Here is a 19,555-nt window from a genome sequence, read left to right as displayed (position 1 = left end):
TTTTGGACTACAGGAAAAGGAGGACTAATCACGCCCCTATTCTCATCGACGGGGCTGTAGTGGAGCAGGTTGAGAGCTTCAAGTTCCTTGGTGTCCACATCACCAAACTATCTTGGTCCAAACACACCAAGAGTCGTGAAGAGGGCACAACAAAGCCTATTCCCCCACAAGAGACTGAAAAGATTTGTCATGGGTCCTCAGATCCTCAAAAAATTCTACAACTGCACCATCGAGAGCATCCTGACTGGTTGAATCACTGCCTGGTATGGCAACTGGTCGGATTTCGACCGCAAGGCACTACAGAGGGTAGTGCGTACGGCCCAGTACATCACTGGAGCCAAGCTTCCTGCCATCCAGGACCTCTATACCAGGCGGTGTCAGAAGAAGGCCCTAAAAAGACTCCAGCCACCCTAGTCATAAAATGTTCTCTCTGCTACCACATGGCAAGCGGTACCAGAACGCCAAGTCTAGGTCCAAAAGACTTCTTAACAGCTTCTACCCCCAAGCCATAAGACTCCTGAACAGCTAATCAAATGGCTACCCAGACTTTTTGCACCCCCCCACTGTTTTAAGCTGCTGCTACTCTCTGCATAGTCACTTTACCTCTATTACCTCGACTAACTGGTGCCCCCGCACATTGACTCTGTACCGGTACACCCTGTATATAGCCTCGCAATTGTTATTTTACTGCTGCTCTCTAATTATTTGTTACTTTTATTTAAATGATCTATTTTTTACTTAACACTTATTTTTCTTAAACTGCATTGTTGGTTAAGGGCTTGTAAATAAGCATTTCACTGTAAGGTTGTATTCGGCGCATGTGACAAATAAAATTGGATTTGAGATGACCTTTGCTGATGAAACAACTTGTATTAAAGATCTGTCACAAACTACATGCATACCATTTCAGTCCTGGCCAACCAAGCTGTTGAGGTAGTCTTTATGACGTACATAACGCTGAAAGGAGGAAAAGAGAGGAGAGGTCATTGTCATAGAAAAGACTCTAACCTGCCTGAAAGACTATAATAATATTTCATCAGTGTACTGTATGTACATCACTTACATGCATAAGGACAAATCTGACATTAGGCCACTTTGGGTTACAAAAACATCTTCCAAGTTTTGATTTTGCATGAACTATAATACAAGTATTGTTACAGTGCACCAACAGTGAATAACACTACACACTCAGTCACTCACGCCCATATGCGGCCCGCTAACCGTTAGCTGTCTTATCGGCTGCTATCTGAATAGACAATCGGACAATTTATTTATTTATTTATATTATTATTTTTCTTCTTGGGCCTCTATAACTATATCTATAGTTTTTTTGTGTGATTTGGATTAATCCCCTCTACCACACGGAACCCCACTAATCTACTGACGGAACGCAAGAGGTGGCTAATAACAGACCTCCATCCTATGCTAGCTTGCTACCGATGGCCTGGCTAGCTGTCTAAATCGCCGTGACCCCCCAATCAACCTCTCTACTCACTCGACTAAGCATGCCTCTCCTTAATGTCAATATGCCTTGTCCATTGCTGTTCTGTTTAGTGTTTATTGGCTTATTTCACTGCAGAGCCTCTAGTCCTGCTCACTATACCTTATCCAACCTATTAGTTCCACCACCCACACATGCAATGACGTCTCCTGGTTTCAATGTTTCTAGAGACAATATCTCTCTCTTCATCACTCAATACCTAGGTTTACCTCCACTGTATTCACATCCTACCATACATTTGTCTGTACATTATCCCTTGATGCTATTTTATCGCCTCCAGAAACCTCCTTTTACTCTCTGTTCCAGACGTTCTAGACGACCAATTCTTATTGCTTTTAGCCGCACCCTTATTCTACTCCTCCTCTGTTCCTCTGGCGATGTAGAGGTGAATCCAGGCCCTGCAGTGCCTAGCTCCACTCCTATTCCCCAGGCGCTCTCTTTTGACGACTTCTGTAACCGTAATAGCCTTGGTTTCATGCATGTTAACATTAGAAGCCTCCTCCCTAAGTTTGTTTTATTCACTGCTTTAGCACACTCTGCCAACAGGGATGTTCTAGCTGTGTCTGAATCCTGGCTTAGGAAGACCACCAAAAATTCTGAAATTTTAATTCCAAACTACAACATTTTCAGACAAGATAGAACTGCCAAAGAGGGCGGTGTTGCAATCTACTGCAAAGATAGCCTGCAGAGTTCTGTCCTACTATCCAGGTCTGTACCCAAACAATTTGAACTTCTACTTTTAAAAATCCACCTCTCTAAAAACAAGTCTCTCACCGTTGCCGCCTGCTATAGACCACCCTCTGCCCCCAGCTGTGCTCTGGACACCATATGTGAACTGATTGCCCCCCATCTATCTTCAGAGCTAGTGCTGCTAGGCGACCTAAACTGGAACATGCTTAACACCCCAGCCATCCTACAATCTAAACTTGATGCCCTCAATCTCACACAAATTATCAATGAACCTACCAGGTACCTCCCCAAAGCCTTAAACACGGGCACCCTCATAGATATCATCCTAACCAACTTGCCCTCTAAATACACCTCTGCTGTCTTCAAACAAGATCTCAGCGATCACTGCCTCATTGCCTGCATCCGTAATGGGTCAGCGGTCAAACGACCCCCACTGATCACTGTCAAACGCTCCCTGAAACACTTCAGCGAGCAGGCCTTTCTAATCGACCTGGCCGGGGTATCCTGGAAGGATATTGATCTCATCCCGTCAGTAGAGGATGCCTGGATATTTAAAAAACATGCCTTCCTAACCATCTTAAATAAACATGCCCCATTCAAGAAATTTAGAACCAGGAACAGATATAGCCCTTGGTTCTCCCCAGACCTGACTGCCCTTAACCAACACAAAAACATCCTATGGCGTTCTGCATTAGCATCGAACAGCCCCCGTGATATGCAGCTGTTCAGGGAAGCTAGAAACCATTATACACAGGCAGTTAGAAAAGCCAAGGCTAGCTTTTTCAAGCAGAAATTTGCTTCCTGCAACACTAACTCAAAAAAGTTCCGGGACACTGTAAAGTCCATGGAGAATAAGAACACCTCCTCCCAGCTGCCCACTGCACTGAAGATAGGAAACACTGTCACCACTGATAAATCCACCATAATTGAGAATTTCATGAAGCATTTTTCTACGGCTGGCCATGCTTTCCACCTGGCTACTCCTACCCCGGTCAACAGCACTGCACCCCCCACAGCAACTCGCCCAAGCCTTCCCCATTTCTCCTTCTCCCAAATCCGTTCAGCTGATGTTCTGAAAGAGCTGTAAAATCTGGACCCCTACAAATCAGCCGGGCTAGACAATCTGGACCCTTTCTTTCTAAAATTATCTGCCGAAATTGTTGCCACCCCTATTACTAGCCTGTTCAACCTCTCTTTCGTGTCGTCTGAGATTCCCAAAGATTGGAAAGCAGCTGCGGTCATCCCCCTCTTCAAAGGGGGGGACACTCTTGACCCAAACTGCTACAGACCTATATCTATCCTACCATGCCTTTCTAAGGTCTTCGAAAGCCAAGTCAACAAACAGATTACCGACCATTTCGAATCTCACCATACCTTCTCTGCTATGCAATCTGGTTTCAGAGCTGGTCATGGGTGCACCTCAGCCACGCTCAAGGTCCTAAACGATATCTTAACTGCCATCGATAAGAAACATTACTGTGCAGCCGTATTCATTGATCTGGCCAAGGCTTTCGACTCTGTCAATCACCACATCCTCATCGGCAGACTCGACAGCCTTGGTTTCTCAAATGATTGCCTCGCCTGGTTCACCAACTACTTCTCTGATAGAGTTCAGTGTGTCAAATCGGAGGGTCTGCTGTCCGGACCTCTGGCAGTCTCTATGGGGGTGCCACAGGGTTCAATTCTTGGACCGACTCTCTTCTCTGTATACATCAATGAGGTCGCTCTTGCTGCTGGTGAGTCTCTGATCCACCTCTACGCAGACGACACCATTCTGTATACTTCTGGCCCTTCTTTGGAAACTGTGTTAACAACCCTCCAGGCAAGCTTCAATGCCATACAACTCTCCTTCCGTGGCCTCCAATTGCTCTTAAATACAAGTAAAACTAAATGCATGCTTTTCAACCGATCGCTACCTGCACCTGCCCGCCTGTCCAACATCACTACTCTGGACGGCTCTGACTTAGAATACGTGGACAACTACAAATACTTAGGTGTCTGGTTAGACTGTAAACTCTCCTTCCAGACCCATATCAAACATCTCCAATCCAAAGTTAAATCTAGAATTGGCTTCCTATTTCGCAACAAAGCATCCTTCACTCATGCTTCCAAACATACCCTTGTAAAACTGACCATCCTACCAATCCTCGACTTTGGCGATGCCATTTACAAAATAGCCTCCAATACCCTACTCAACAAATTGGATGCAGTCTATCACAGTGCAATCCGTTTTGTCACCAAAGCCCCATATACTACCCACCATTGCGACCTGTACGCACTCGTTGGTTGGCCCTCGCTTCATACTCGTCGACAAACCCACTGGCTCCATGTCATCTACAAGACCCTGCTAGGTAAAGTCCCCCCTTATCTCAGCTCGCTGGTCACCATAGCATCTCCCACCTGTAGCACACGCTCCAGCAGGTATATCTCTCTAGTCACCCTCAAAACCAATTATTTCTTTGGCCGCCTCTCCTTACAGTTCTCTGCTGCCAATGACTGGAACGAACTACAAAAATCTCTGAAACTGGAAACACTTATCTCCCTCACTAGCTTTAAGCACCAACTGTCAGAGCAGCTCACAGATTACTGCACCTGTACATAGCCCACCTATAATTTAGCCCAAACAACTACCTCTTTCCCTACTGTATTTAATTTATTTATTTTGCTCCTTTACACCCCATTATTTTTATTTCTACTTTGCACTTTCTTCCATTGCAAATCTACCATTCCAGTGTTTTACTTGCTATATTGTATTTACTTTGCCACCACAGCCTTTTTTTGCCTTTACCTCCCTTATCTCACCTCATTTGCTCACATCGTATATAGACTTGTTTATACTGTATTATTGACTGTATGTTTGTTTTACTCCATGTGTAACTCTGTGTCGTTGTATGTGTCGAACTGCTTTGCTTTATCTTGGCCAGGTCGCAATTGTAAATGAGCGGGGCGTCTGTCCTGTCGTCTGTGTCTGACATTGGCCATCCTATGTGCCAGTAAGGTAGGATTGGACTTGACCTGCGTCACCATACTCTGGGAATGCTGTAGTGAGTACATCAAAAACAGCTTTAAAACACTAACGTTTCTTTTGGACAGAAAATAGGTAAATGCTTTGTTTTGAATAATGAAATTGCCACGTCTGCTCCAGCTCCCCCTATAAAATCCTCCCCCTATACTGCTCCGTCTCCCAGAGTCTTTGGTTACAGAACCGTTACAGAAATGGAGATTCTGTTGAAAACCACCCCTTCCCAATTGGTGTAGCAGTCAGAATCGGTGTAGGTGAAAATCCTGCAGTTCTGTCTGCCCCTGGTCCGCTCCTGAGCCATGATCTCTGTGTGGTATTGTCTCTCCAGCGGAGTCTGGCATACTGACTCTCTCTGGAACAAAACCACTTCATATTGTGCACACACACACACACCTTACTATGCAACAAACTATCCTAAACAGTAAATTCTTATTTGTTATAAGGACACTGACTGAACAGCTTCTCCTGCCAGCCTACCACTAACTCCTCATCATTTCTGGCTGAAACAAAACCAAGATGTTGTGGTCCGTATCTAGTCACCACGAAAATGACATCTACTCAACTAAGAAGCATCTGACATCTTTCTGTTTCAAAACATCTAACATCATCTTCCTGTTTCAAAACAGTGTTAACACCTGATTGAGTCTGTGAGTTGAGGGTGTCCAGCTCAATGCCTCCCCTCTCCTGTTGAGTCCAAACCTGCTGCTGAAGGTGTTGGGAGAGGGCTGCTGTGGAGGTGACTCTCTGAATACGGATCCTGTAAACACCATTGTAAATATAAACAAAGTAAACAGGATTCTAGCTAGCTAAATGCCATGTTTTCATGGCAAACTCAGGGATCAGGTCAAGCAATATACTGGGTGTTGATCATCATCATCTGCTTTGAGAGCTAACGACAGTGTCTTGCTTATATGGCAATGCAAGGACTAAAAGCCACACAACGGCCAACTGCAACTTACTTAATTGTAAGGTTTTTGACAGCATCCCGGGAACGATAGGCAGCCTCTCCGGTGTCGGTGCTCCAGCCGTCTGCCATGTTGTAACATTGGGAACTTTATTGATGGCTAGCTAACTAGCTAGGTTAGCAACATACACACACGCGCGCTATGTATACAGCAGCTGGTTGCATGGTAACAACTGCCTGCCAGCCTGGTTGGGTTTCTGGCGAGCAATACAACTATTTATTGGTTCACTACAGCCACCTACCGTGGGATACAGTCCAGAGCAACAGAATAAATCACCCCCACTGATAACAGGTAAGATAATATCAGTATAATAATATTCCCTTGATGTAAAAAGTTTAAGAACCTCTGATGTAATTAATTATGACAAAAATCTGTCTGACACAAATAACCCCAATTTAAAAAACTTTATTGGAAATGCACTTTTCAAACAGCACTATAAAAGTACAGATGAGTGTAGCTAAATCAGATACATGATAATTTAGTTTAAATGTGATGTATTCCTCCAGTCCCAGTTCATTTCTACTCTTTTGACATGCTTCAGACCAGATGCATGCTCCACTTCAGTTTATAATGGTCCTGTATTTGCATATCAATGTGTTTGAAGCTTTTACGTTCTGCATCTCTCTGCTGTCTTTCATCTGAAGCCATATCCTCCAGGGTCTAAACAGGTGTAGATTTCCATCTCTGTGTGGGAGACCAGATATTGCAAGGAGACCAGTAAGGGGCCCTCAACTCTTCACTTTGGCCAAAGGAGACCTAAGACCCCAATACCAGTGACACTGCCCTAAGGTTGGTGCTGTCCTTTGCTTCTCCTGGCTATATTTCCAAGCCTAAGCATGTAAATCCAATTCATTATCATAGGCTGTATGGGGATCAATATATATATATTTTTTAAATAATGCTGCATGTCTCAAAATATAAGAATGAGACCAATATATGTATTTTGCTAATCATAGTTCCTGTCTCTGAAATTACATTTGTGTGTGTTGTAGGAATAACCAATACTCAAATCATTGTGTGTGTGTGGTAGAAGTAATAGTTGTCCATTATTTCTTTGAACATCTCAGTTTGGACAGCAGCCACTGAAGAAACCTGTCAATTAAAAACCACAGGAGAATAAATAGTATTATAAACTGGGTGGTTCGATCCCTGAATGCTGATTGCCTGAAAGCCGTGGTATATTTAAGGAAAAAGGCACGAGGGGGTGTGGTATATGGCCAATATACCACAGCTAAGGGCTGTTCTTTCGCACAACACAACACGGAGTGCCTGGATACAGCCCTTAGCCGTGGTATATTGGCCATATACCACAAACCCCCAAGTTTTCTTATTGCTATGATGAACTGGTTAATGTAATTAGAGCAGTAAAATTAAATACTTTGTCATGCCTGTGGTATATGGTCTGATATACCACGGCTGTCAGCCAATCAGCATTCAGGGCGCGAACCACCCAGTTTATAACAGACCGTATACCACGGGTATGACAAAACATTTATTTTTACTGCTCTTATTACGTTGGTAACCAGTTAATAATAGCAATAAGGCACCTCGGGGGTTTGTGGTATATGGCCAATATACCACGGCTAAGGGCTGTATCCAGGCACTCCGTGTTGCGTCGTGCTTAAGAACAGCCCTTAGCCGTGATATATTGGCCATATATCACACCTCCTCGTGCCTTATTGCTTAAGTTTGCACTTACACATCAGATAGCTGCTCTTTCTCTGCTACCTCATTCTATTTCTCTAATTCTCTAGTCTAGTATTCCCTGGTTATGTTCCACTTCTCCCTCCTCTATTTCCTCACCTCTTCCTCAGACTCTTCTTTTCCTCTTTCTTGTCCTCCTCCTTACTTTCTCCAACATTTCCCATCTGTTTCGTCTCACTGGCCTTCTCTTGCTTCAATTCTTTTTTGGCCTTGCTCTTCTTTTTCTTATTGACATTCCCTTCCTGAATATTTTGGACAAGCAGATAAAGTAATGTAAGTTTATGGGTTCTCTCTTCTCTTGAGCTACTATACCTAGAGCTATACTATACTAGAGAAGGACTTATGCTATACTATAGAAGGACTTACGGCCAATATTCCCTTCTTGTATTTCCTCTCACCTGTGGGGTCACTCCAGCCATTTCCTGGAGCAGCTTCCTGCCGGTCTCGCTCAGGTTGGTGATGGGAGCCAGGCGAGGGCAGTGGCGGTATGGGAAGTTCTCTGTTCTGGGCGGAGCGATAATGACAGGGTTGAGAGGAGTCCGAGGCCTTGGAACATTTACTGGGTAGGGAGAGCCTACAGCAGAGGGCAGGGCCCATAGGGCTTCAGCCAGTGTCCGGTGTGCTGAGGTTACAAGAGGAGAGAGGCCATTCTTGATAGATACAGGACCTGAGACCTTCCCTGGGCTCTGTAGGACCAGAAAGTTAGTAACATATCAGGAAAGTGCTATGTTCAACACAATCTGTAGAAATACTTTATAACTACTCTATACACATTGCAGATACATGACTACACTCAATAAGTAATTGTCTGCATCATTTCCAATCCCCCATGTATATATATAAAAAATATTTAATATGCAGAACTTACCAGGAAGTCTGACTCATCGAAGGAGTGGAGAGACAGATCATCATCCTCGTCCATATCCCTCACATCAAGCTTTGTCACCTTTCCATTCTCAACTTTCAGCTTTGGGGTCCTCCTTTCATGATCCTCATCATCACACTGTGTATCAGAGTCAAATAGTCAAGAGACCATCCTCCTCCCAGTGATGTCACTCAATAAAGACATGGACGGTAGGGTACAACTCTTTTACCTCAGATTCACAGTCAGTGAAGGAGTAGATGGAAAAGTCATCAGAACTGGAGGATGAGATCACGTCATCATATTTTCTCTCTATCAGCCTAGTCACCCTTCCAGACTGAGGAGACAGAGAAAGGCATGTACTCATGGCAGCCATAGAATACATAGAATATGTAGGCAATCCAACATGGTTGTACAAGTAGTGAGTAATACATGGGTAACTGAAAATGCAATAAATGCAACTCCCATAACATTAGGGGTGGGGCAAAAGATCTTCCATAGTACAGGATTCTTTAGCATCTCGAATGGATAATTGTCAATTCAACCAAGCCAACCAAAATGGCCATATGAATCAACAGATTGATCTAACTGTTGTGTCTTTATGGGAACAGCAGAGATGACCTGGCTGAGAGGCTCTAGATTGATGCTCCATCCATCCCCAGATGTCTGGTCCTGCCCATAGCTCACAATGATTGGCTGTTAACAGTAAAGAATGAATTCAACACTGCTTTGCTCATATTGGCCTTGAATTGTGTATCAATAAATAATATAAGGACTGTTATGTGGTTGAATTTGACTTACAGGCCTTTTGTGGATCTGAGGGGTCTGCACTGAATTAGACTGTCAAGACAGCATTCAATGAAGTTAGATAGGGATATCTGCATTTGTTATAATTCTGAGAACTGCAGTTTGTACATGCAGAATGCATAACTAATGTGTATGTGTTTTTGTTTCAGGTCAGATATGACTTACAGGCTTTGGCCTTCTGTGCACCTTGCCGGTTGGCCACAACACCGAATCAGGGGTGTTCACCCTCACTGGTTTCAACTGTCAACACAACACTTAATTTAAAATGTGATAATATAACAAAAACAGGACAAAACAAACAAATATTTGATATTTACCACATAAGGGCGGCGTCTTAAAGCTCTTTTGATTCTCTCATCATTACGATCCATCTTTCTTTCTGAGGGAAACATTTCCATCAATTAATAGACACAAAACACATCCTGACTCACACACAGACAGACACACAAAGATGGCATCCCAAATGGCACCCTATTCCCTATATATGTATATATATGTTGGGAAGGAGGTGCCCCAAAAGGCCAAAGATTACCTGCAACAACCTGAGTGAAGAAAACTATTGAACAGATTAAATCAAATCTGAACACCGTTTATGTAGTGAATTAATGCATGGTTACGTCATTTTGGGTCACAGCTTTATGACTGCGCTTAATACGTCACAAGAAAAACGCTTGTTTGGAGCCGGACTAGTGGTATCATATTTTCACTGGTTGTAGCTCAATAACGAACGTGATGTGCTTATTATATCTTACTGACTGAGTAATGGTTGTATCGATGGTTGGTTGGACGTTTTACATAGATAGACCAACATGATATCAATAGGAAGAAACCATTCCTTGCCAAATATTTTGTTGTATTATTGTTTTACTTTGAGTAACATTAAGGGACCACAATAGAAACCGTTTACTTTATTGTGTTGTCCCTGGCCTGACACGTTTTATTTAATTCAACGGGTTTTATTATTTTATTAAATTGTCCAATCAAATATATCTAACTTTCTATCTAACTCACATGAGCTGTTGAGGACTCCTTGGTCATCACATTTCAGGCACAAGCCAGCAGGTGGAAGGAAGTGTCTTTAAATGCAGCACTGCCTTTAACGCACTTCATGGTCTGCGCAACAGTATCTTTGTGGTTGTGAAAGTGATTAATCCAAATGCGGAAGTTCAGTACATTTGTTTTTGTTTAGCAAGCTAGCTTCTCAAGTCTTGGCTAAAGTGTTGTGCAATATTGGAAGAAAAGTGTCGTTAGTGACATTTTGTATTGTGCTTGATTATCCTCTAGTAGTTTGACAAGTTTGTACTGAGCATCAACATGATCACCCGAATAGTTTAGAAAGATGTGGTTCAGAGGTTCAAGAGTTTTACTCCTGAGTTCAGGCTAACAAGTGGCATTGTTGCTGTCATTATAGTATTGTAATGAAACAGACAGGGAGCAGGTCTCGAACCCTCGGACCTTCTAGCCCGAGGTCCGGCGCGCTATCGACTGTGCCCCAAAAGCATGCTCGTGCGGCAGAGTCAATTTCCGCGCTTATAAACCCAGGGCCGTTACAGTATCATCAGTTTTGTTTACAGTCACTACATATTTCGGTTTATCAGAAGATGTCTAAAGTCTTGTAACTACAGTTTTTGCCAATGGGCATGGTACCTTAGCAAGGAGGGGTTGAGTGACTCAAGAATCATGCTCAGTAGCTAGCTAGCCACTTTGAATGGGTCTGTTGTAACGTTATCTAGCGGCGTGCTACAACGTGTAGCTAACGTTAATGACGTAACAGATTGTGCCATTAGGCTACAGCAGCAAGCTAGAGCACAACACATCAATGCCGCTGATGTCTGTCAACCCGATAACATCCGTTTAATCCTCTCCTCTTCCTTTGCGGTACACAAGCCCATCACATACTCCTTCCACCACCAGACAGAGACCCAGATACTCCTCAGCATTGGGGTTCTGGTGCTCCTCTGTGGTGGGATTGAGAAGACTGTGGGCACCGTTTGGTTCCTCCTCATGTTTCAGCTGCTCTCTATCAACACAGGGGTTTTTACACAACCTTGGGGCTGGTACTGTTTGGTGCATCTGCCCAGAATCAAGTGGAGGGGTTAGTTCCTGTATCCCCCTCCCTTCTGGGTATGGCCACAGTGTACTCACTTATGGTTAAGGGCTTTCTTTTTGGGGTCAGTGTACCCATGTTAGCCCTGGCCTGGCTGTTTCTGGTCATAGTAACACTTTTGGTCCCACACTCTCTTCCTCTGCAACCCCATCATAGCAGGGGGGATCTCTATCCTTACTCCAACCTTATTGTGGTTGAAAATAACTGTGATACACTGCAGTATGTCACAGCTTTAAGTGGGCTTAATAGTGTAGTTAAATGGTAATATGTTTATGTGCGGTGCTGTGGTCTAAGGCACTGCATCTCAGTCTACAGTCCCTGGTTTGAATCCAGGCTGTATCACATCTGGCCGTGATTGGGAATCCCATAGGGCGGTACACAATTGGCCCAGCTCTGTCCGGGTTTGGCCAGGGTAGGCCATCATTGTAAATAAGAATTTGTTCTTAAACTGACTTGCCTAGTTAAATAAAGGTTCAATTAAAATAAATAATATGCTTGAAATGTGTGTTGAGTCCTCATGCTGAACATAGAGCATCAGTCCTGGATAAGAAGATGCCTTTCAGGCTTCTGAGGGACAACTTTGGTTTTAGAAGTGTTTTTTCTCCCCATCCGGTCAGATAAATAGTCCAAACAGCCAACCCAACCGCATCCTCAAGGCCCTAAAGCACACTTTTGCCTCGTTTTGTATCACCTTTCAATGATACATCTGGGGGGGACAAAAATGCAATTTCAGAATGGGGGGGGATGTCTCCCTGTCCCCAGTGAAAGTTGTGCCCCTGAACATTGATGTCCTGTATGACCCTACATCAATAGAGAAGGAAGACAGTCCACCCACCCTGAGTACTGAGAAAGCACTAGATGCATCATTTATCCTACAAGACGAGAGGTCATTAAATGAACATGATTGCTGGGTGCAAGCCAGAGTACATGATGTACTACAGTATAATGAGCAGTTTCAATAGATGATCCTCAGCTGTAATTGAATACTGTACAATAGGCACCTAGTGGTCCCCCATGATTAGTTAGAGAATCACTGTTTAGTTAGATAAGCTCTCTGTAAACTCTCCACATTCTCATTGGTTCCAGAATCATTCCTACCCAGTCCAAGCCTACGCTCCAGTTTCCTCCAACCTACAGGCTACCGAGACCACACCAAAGACATTTGAAGGCTGGGCCATGGACATAGTCACGGACACAGTCATTGGCAGACATCTGCCTCTCAAACCAGCAGTCACTGGGCTCCAGTGGCTCAACATCTACATTCTCAACATTCTCTCCAGTCTGTCTGTCAGTGCCCCCCAGAGTTTCACAGCAAACATGCCCGAGTCTGTGATGGTTCACCCAGGGGCACCGGTGTCTTCATTGACAGATTGATAACATAGACAACTCGTTGAATGATAGCTCTCTCACATTTGTTATACGTTGAAATGTAAAATACTTGGACATGGGGTTTGAAGTACTATAAGGTAGTACTTAAAAGGTACACGGTTTCTTCACTGATGATTTTGGTTTGAAGAGTCAATCAAACTCTGAATGTTCAGGGTCAAATCAATGCAAGACGTTTTTGATTGTCAGTTGAATGAAAGACCACTCCTTTTGGCTTGTACTTTGTGTTGTTCTACACATATGGTAGACATAGCTCTTGGCACTCTTGATTTATACATCCTTTATAAATCCGGCAATTTATATTCCACAGATGTATTCAGTTTTTCTTTCCTTAACTACTTACAGCAATGAAATGAAATAGCATCCACTCACCAGTAAATTAGATCCATTACATGCAGTTTGTTGGGCAATGTATAATTGCCCAATTCTGGAGCAGGGAGCAGTGGTTGAGGTTATCAAGAGTGTGGGCTACAAGGGCAGATTATGATGTCATCTTTAGAAAATAAGGTAGTTGGGCCTCCCAAGTGGCGCAGCGGTCTAAGGCACTGCATCGCAGTACTTGAGGTGTCACTACAAACCTGGGTTCGAGCCGGCCGTGACCAGGAGTCCCATGAGGCGGCGCACAGATGGCCCCGCTGACTTTGGTCACCAGCTGCACGGTGTTTCCTCCAACACATTGGTGCGGCTTCCGGGTTAAGCGAGCAGTGTGTCAAGAAGCAGTGCAGCTTAGCAGGGTCCTGTTTCGGAGGATGCATGGCTCTTGACCTTCGCTTCTCCCGAGTCCATAGGGGAGTTGCAGAGATGGGACAACACTGCAACTACCAATTGAATATCATGAAAATTGGGGGATTAAAAAAAGATAAAAGTACAAAAAATATATAAATAATAAATTGGTCGTTTTGCACAGTAAAGAGAAGCCATAAATTACAACCAAGACTAAGTATAGCACATCAATTATTATAATTTCTTTACAAGTGCATGTGTACAAGTTATACTGTTTATATACAAATAGCTATTTTGCATAAACAACTGGATCAAGTGGTAATAGTCATGTAACAGGTCATGATGGAACACGTTATTCAATATCAGTAATGCAAGAGAAAAAGTTCAAAGGAACACCATTTTTACAGTTTACCATGACTTAATCAAAGACCTATTCTTTAATGAACCGATGAAAAACAAAGCACAATGACTGAATAGTTACTGCAATTTAAATGTATGAATTGAACAATACATGGTACAATATGAATGTGCTACAAGTATGGATATTTTACTCTAATTGAACTCTTCTCTCTGTATTTACACAACCTTCCTAGAGCATCTGAATAGGCAGCCATGTTGAATTTTGTAAATACATTTACAGACAGCAAAAATAGAATGCCTTCAATACCTTACATTTGAAATGAGTTCATATACAAGAAGGATCTTCACAGCATGATAGATGTCCTGATGCAATATTTCATATCATAATCACCTCTGTTTTTGCCTACTTTCACTTACAAATCATATCAAAGTTGAGAACTTCCGGCGCCGACAGAGATGGCGCCGGAAGGAAACTATGCAGTTATTTCTTACATTAGTGCCCCAGGTCATCTTAGGTTTCATTACATACAGTCGAGAAGAACTACTGAATATAAGAGCAGCGTCAACTCACCATCAGTACGACCAAGAATATGACTTTCGCGAAGCGGATCCTGTGTTCTGCCTTTCACCCAGGACAACGGAATGGATCCCAGCCGGCGACCCCAAAAAACGACTTCGTAAAAGAGAGAAACGTAGCGGTCTTCTGGTCAGACTCCGGAGACGGGCACATCGTGCACCACTCCCCAGTATACTTCTCGCCAATGTCCAGTCTCTTGACAACAAGGTTGATGAAATCCGAGCAAGGGTAGCATTCCAGAGGGACATCAGAGACTGTAACGTTCTTTGCTTCACGGAAACATGGCTCACTGGAGAGACGCTATCGGAGTCGGTGCAGCCAGCTGGTTTCTCCACAAATCGTGCCGACAGAAACAAACATCTTTCTGGTAAGAAGAGAGGCGGGGGCGTATGCCTTATGGCTAACGAGACGTGGTGTGGTCACAAATGCATACAGGAACTCAAGTCCTTCTGTTCACCTGAGAATTAGAATTCCTCACAATCAAATGTCGACCGCATTATCTACCAAGGGAATTCTCTTCGATTATAATCACAGCCATATATATTCCCCCCCAAGCAGACACATCGATGGCTCTGAACAAACTTTATTTGACTCTTTGCAAACTGGAATCCATACATCCTGAGGCTGCATTCATTGTAGCTGGGGATTTTAACAAGGCTAATCTGAAAACAAGACTCCCTAAATTGTATCAGCATATCGACTGCGCAACCAGGGCTGGCAAAACCTTGGATCACTGCTATTCTAACTTCCGCGACGCATATAAGGCCCTGCCCCGCCCTCCTTTCGGAAAAGCTGACCACGACTCCATTTTGTTATTCCCTGCCTACAGACAGAAACTAAAACAAGAAGCTCCCACGCTGAGGTCTGTTCAACGCTGGTCCGACCAATCTGATTCCACACTCCAAGACTGCTTCCATCACGTGGACTGGGATATGTTTCATATTGCGTCAGACAACAACATCATTAGAACGTGCGTTGAAGATGTCGTTCCCATAGCAACGATTAAAACATTCCCAAACCAGAAACCGTGGATTGATGGCAGCATTCGCGTGGAACTGAAAGCGCGAACCACTGCTTTTAATCAGGGCAAGGTGACCAGAAACATGACTGAATACAAACAGTGCAGCTATTCCCTCCGCAAGGCAATCAAACAAGCTAAGCGTCAGTATAGAGACAAAGTAGAATCTCAATTCAACGGCTCAGACACAAGAGGTATGTGGCAGGGTCTACAGTCAATCACGGATTACAAAAAGAAAACCAGCCCCGTCACGGACCAGGATGTCTTGCTCCCAGGCAGACTAAATAACTTTTTTGCCCGCTTTGAGGACAATACAGTGCCACTGACACAGCCTGCAACCAAAACATGCGGCCTCTCCTTCACTGCAGCTGAGGTGAGTAAAACATTTAAACGTGTTAACCCTCGCAAGGCTGCAGGCCCTGACGGCATCCCCAGCCGTGCCCTCAGAGCATGCGCAGACCAGCTGGCTGGTGTGTTTACGGACATATTCAATCAATCCCTATCCCAGTCTGCTGTTCTCACATGCTTCAAAAGGGCCACCATTGTTCCTGTTCCCAAGAAAGCTAAGGTAACTGAGCTAAACGACTACCGCCCCGTAGCACTCACTTCCGTCATCATGAAGTGCTTAGTCAAGGACCATATCACCTCCACCCTACCTGACACCCTAGACCCACTCCAATTTACTTACCGCCCAAATAGGTCCACAGACGATGCAATCTCAACCACACTGCACACTGCCCTAACCCATCTGGACAAGAGGAATACCTATGTGAGAATGCTGTTCATTGACTACAGCTCGGCATTTAACACCATAGTACCCTCCAAGCTCGTCATCAAGCTCGAGACCCTGGGTCCCTGGGTACTGGACTTCCTGACGGGCCGCCTCCAGGTGGTGAGGGTAGGCAACAACATCTCCACCCCGCTGATCCTCAACACTGGGGCCCCACAAGGGTGCGTTCTGAGCCCTCTCCTGTACTCCCTGTTCACCCACGACTGCGTGGCCACACACGCCTCCAACTCAATCATCAAGTTTGCGGACGACACAACAGTGGTAGGCTTGATTACACCGCCTGGTGTAGAGGTCCTGGATGGCAGGCAGCTTAACCCCAGTGATGTACTGGGCCGTACGCACAACCCTCTGTAGTGCCTTGCGGTTGGAGGCCGAGCAGTTGCCGTACCATGCAGTGATGCAACGCTCTCGATGTTGCAGCTGTAGAACCTCCACTACAGCCCCATTGATGAGAATGGGGGCGTGCTTGATCCTCCTTTTCCTGTAGTCCACAATCATCTCCTTAGTCTTGGTTACGTTGAGGGATAGGTTGATATTCTGGCACCACCCGTCCAGGTCTCTGAACCCTCCCTATAGGCTGTCTCGTCGTTGTTGGTGATTTGGCCTACCACTGTTGCATAGTCTGCAATCTTAATGATGGTGTTGGAGTCGTGCATGGCCAAGCAGTCGTGAGTGAACAGGGAGTACAGGAGGGGACTGAGCACACACCCCTGAGGGGCTCCAGTGTTGAGGATCAGCGTGTTGTACAGGTGGGAAAGGGCAGTGTGGAGTGCAATAGAGATTGCATCCCCTGTGGATCTGTTTGGGCAGTATGCAAATTGGAGTGGGTCTACAAAAACAATGTGTAACATTTAATGTATATTATCTCCAACTTTTCTAATCTGATGGGAAACAACAAAGGTCTGGCTGCACTCTTTATTTTATAACAAAAATCTATCGGTTTATTCCAAAATAGAGAATCATTTTTTTCCCCATAATAACCCCTCACCCAAATGAAATAGGTTAACATCTAGGGCAGTGGTTCCCAAACTTTTTATAGTCCCGTACCCATTCAAATATTCAACCTCCAGCTACGTACCCCCTCTAGCATCAGGTTCAGCGCACTCTCAAATGTTGTTGTTTGCCATCACTGTAAGCCTGCCACACACACACTATACGATACATTTATTAAACATAAGAACGAGTGTGAGTTTGTCACAACTCGGCTCGTGGAAAGTGACAATGAGCTCTTATAGGACCAGGGCACAAATAAGAATATATTAATTATCAATAATTTTGCTCTTTATTTAGCTATCTTACATATAAAACTTTATTTGTTCATCGAAAATTGTGAATAACTCACCACAGGTTAATGAGAAGGGTGTGCTTGATAGGATGCACATATCTCTGCAATGTTGGGTTGTATTGGAGAGAGTCTAAGTCTTAAGTCATTTTCCACACACAGTCTGTGCCTGTATTTAGTTTTCATGCTAGTGAGGGATGAGAATCCACTCTCACATGGGTACGTGGTTGCAAAGTGCATCAGTGTCTTAACAGGCGATTTGCCAAGGCAGGATACTCTGAGCGCAGCCCAATCCAGAAATCTGGCAATGGCTTCTGATTAAATTCCATTTTCACAGAAGCGGTTGTTGCAATTTCTCTTGTTCAGATAAAGGTAAGTGGACTGGAGGCAGGGCATGAAAGGGATAATGAATCCAGTTGTTTGTGTCATTCGTTTCGGGAAAGTACCTGCTTAATTGCTCACCCAACTCACTCAGGTGCTTCGCTATATCACATTTGACATTGTCCGTAAGCTGTAGTTCATTTGCACGCAAAAAAATCATACAATGATGGAAGTACCTGTGTGTTGTCCTTGTAATGCTGACAGAGAAGAGCGCCAACTTCTTAATCATAGCCTCAATTTTGTCCCGCACCCTCAAAATTGTTACGGAGTGTCCCTGTAATCTTAGATTCAGATCATTCAGGAGAGAAAAAACATCACCTAGATAGGCCAGTCGTGTGAGAAACTCATCATCATGCAAGCGGTCAGACAAGTGAAAATGATGGTCAGTAAAGAAAACTTTAAGCTCGTCTCTCAATTCTAAAAGAATGTGTCAATACTTTGCCCCTTGATAACCAGCACACTTCTGTTTGTTGTACAAACGTTACATGGTCGCTGCCCATATCATTGCATAGTGCAGATAATACACGAGAGATCAGGGGCCTTGCTTTAACAAAGTAAACCATTTGCCCAGTAGTGTCCAAAATGTCTTTCAAGCTGTCAGGCATTCCTTTGGCAGCAAGAGCCTCTCGGTGGATGCTGCAGTGTACCGAAATGGCATCGGGAGCAACTGCTTGCATGCCTTCTTGGGTTTCTGGTGAAAAATCCAACTATTTATTGGTGCTCTACCACCACCTACCGTGGGATATAGACCAGAACAGCAGATTAAACACCCCCCACTGATAACATTTAGGTAATGTCAGTACAATAATATTCCCTTGCTGTAAAAAGTTTAAGAACCCCTGATGTAATTCATTAAGACAAATCTGTCTGACACAAATAATTGGAATATAAAAAGCTTTATTGGAAAGTCCCATTTCAAACAAAAAAGTACAGATGAGTGTATCTAAATTAGATACATGATAATTTAGTTTAAATGTGATGTATTCCTCCAGTCCCAATTCATTTCTACTCTTTTGACATGCTTCAGACCAGATGCATGCTCCACTTCAGAGTACAATGGTCCTGAATTTGCATATAAATGTGTTTGAAGCTTTTACGTTCTGCATCTCTCTGCTGTCTTTCATCTGAAGCCATATCCTCCAGGGTCTAAACAGGTGTAGGTTTCCATCTCTGTGTGGGAGACCAGATATTGCAAGGAGACCAGTAAAGGGCATCTTCTCTTCCCTTTGTCCAAATGAGACCTAAGACCCCAATACCAGTGACACTGCCCTAAGGTTGGTGCTGTCCTTTGGATGAGAATGTGGAGACAGAGGTCTTATCTCTCTGTGGTTACTAAATATGTCATGGCACTTATGGCATGAGTAGAGGTGTTGACCCTGC

The 19,555-nt window shown here is 44.0% G+C and overlaps 2 protein-coding genes across 2 annotated transcripts; both read right to left on the bottom strand.

Annotated features, from left to right (window-relative positions):
• Nucleotides 1–5,080: 5,080 nt before the first annotated feature.
• LOC109892840 (Meckel syndrome type 1 protein homolog) lies at nt 5,081–6,369 on the bottom strand. The gene is made up of 3 exons (XM_031817783.1): nt 6,173–6,369; nt 5,849–5,970; nt 5,081–5,230 (listed from the first exon to the last, which is right to left on the bottom strand). Exons 1-3 carry the CDS (start codon nt 6,247–6,249, stop codon nt 5,175–5,177), a joined length of 255 nt encoding a protein of 84 aa, XP_031673643.1. The 5' UTR covers nt 6,250–6,369; the 3' UTR covers nt 5,081–5,174.
• Nucleotides 6,370–6,637: 268 nt separating this feature from the next.
• LOC116364998 (uncharacterized) lies at nt 6,638–10,665 on the bottom strand. Its single transcript, XM_031817782.1, has 8 exons — nt 10,563–10,665; nt 9,869–9,930; nt 9,717–9,791; nt 9,546–9,584; nt 8,977–9,440; nt 8,751–8,885; nt 8,281–8,568; nt 6,638–7,270 (listed from the first exon to the last, which is right to left on the bottom strand). The coding sequence occupies exons 5-8, from the start codon at nt 9,127–9,129 to the stop codon at nt 7,184–7,186; spliced, it is 663 nt and encodes a 220-aa protein (XP_031673642.1). The 5' UTR covers nt 9,130–9,440; nt 9,546–9,584; nt 9,717–9,791; nt 9,869–9,930; nt 10,563–10,665; the 3' UTR covers nt 6,638–7,183.
• Nucleotides 10,666–19,555: the final 8,890 nt, after the last annotated feature.

The sequence above is a fragment of the Oncorhynchus kisutch genome, unplaced genomic scaffold, assembly GCF_002021735.2.
Source record: "Oncorhynchus kisutch isolate 150728-3 unplaced genomic scaffold, Okis_V2 scaffold1148, whole genome shotgun sequence".
NCBI classification, from domain to species: domain Eukaryota; kingdom Metazoa; phylum Chordata; class Actinopteri; order Salmoniformes; family Salmonidae; genus Oncorhynchus; species Oncorhynchus kisutch.
This window is presented reverse-complemented; position numbering and strand designations above follow the sequence as displayed.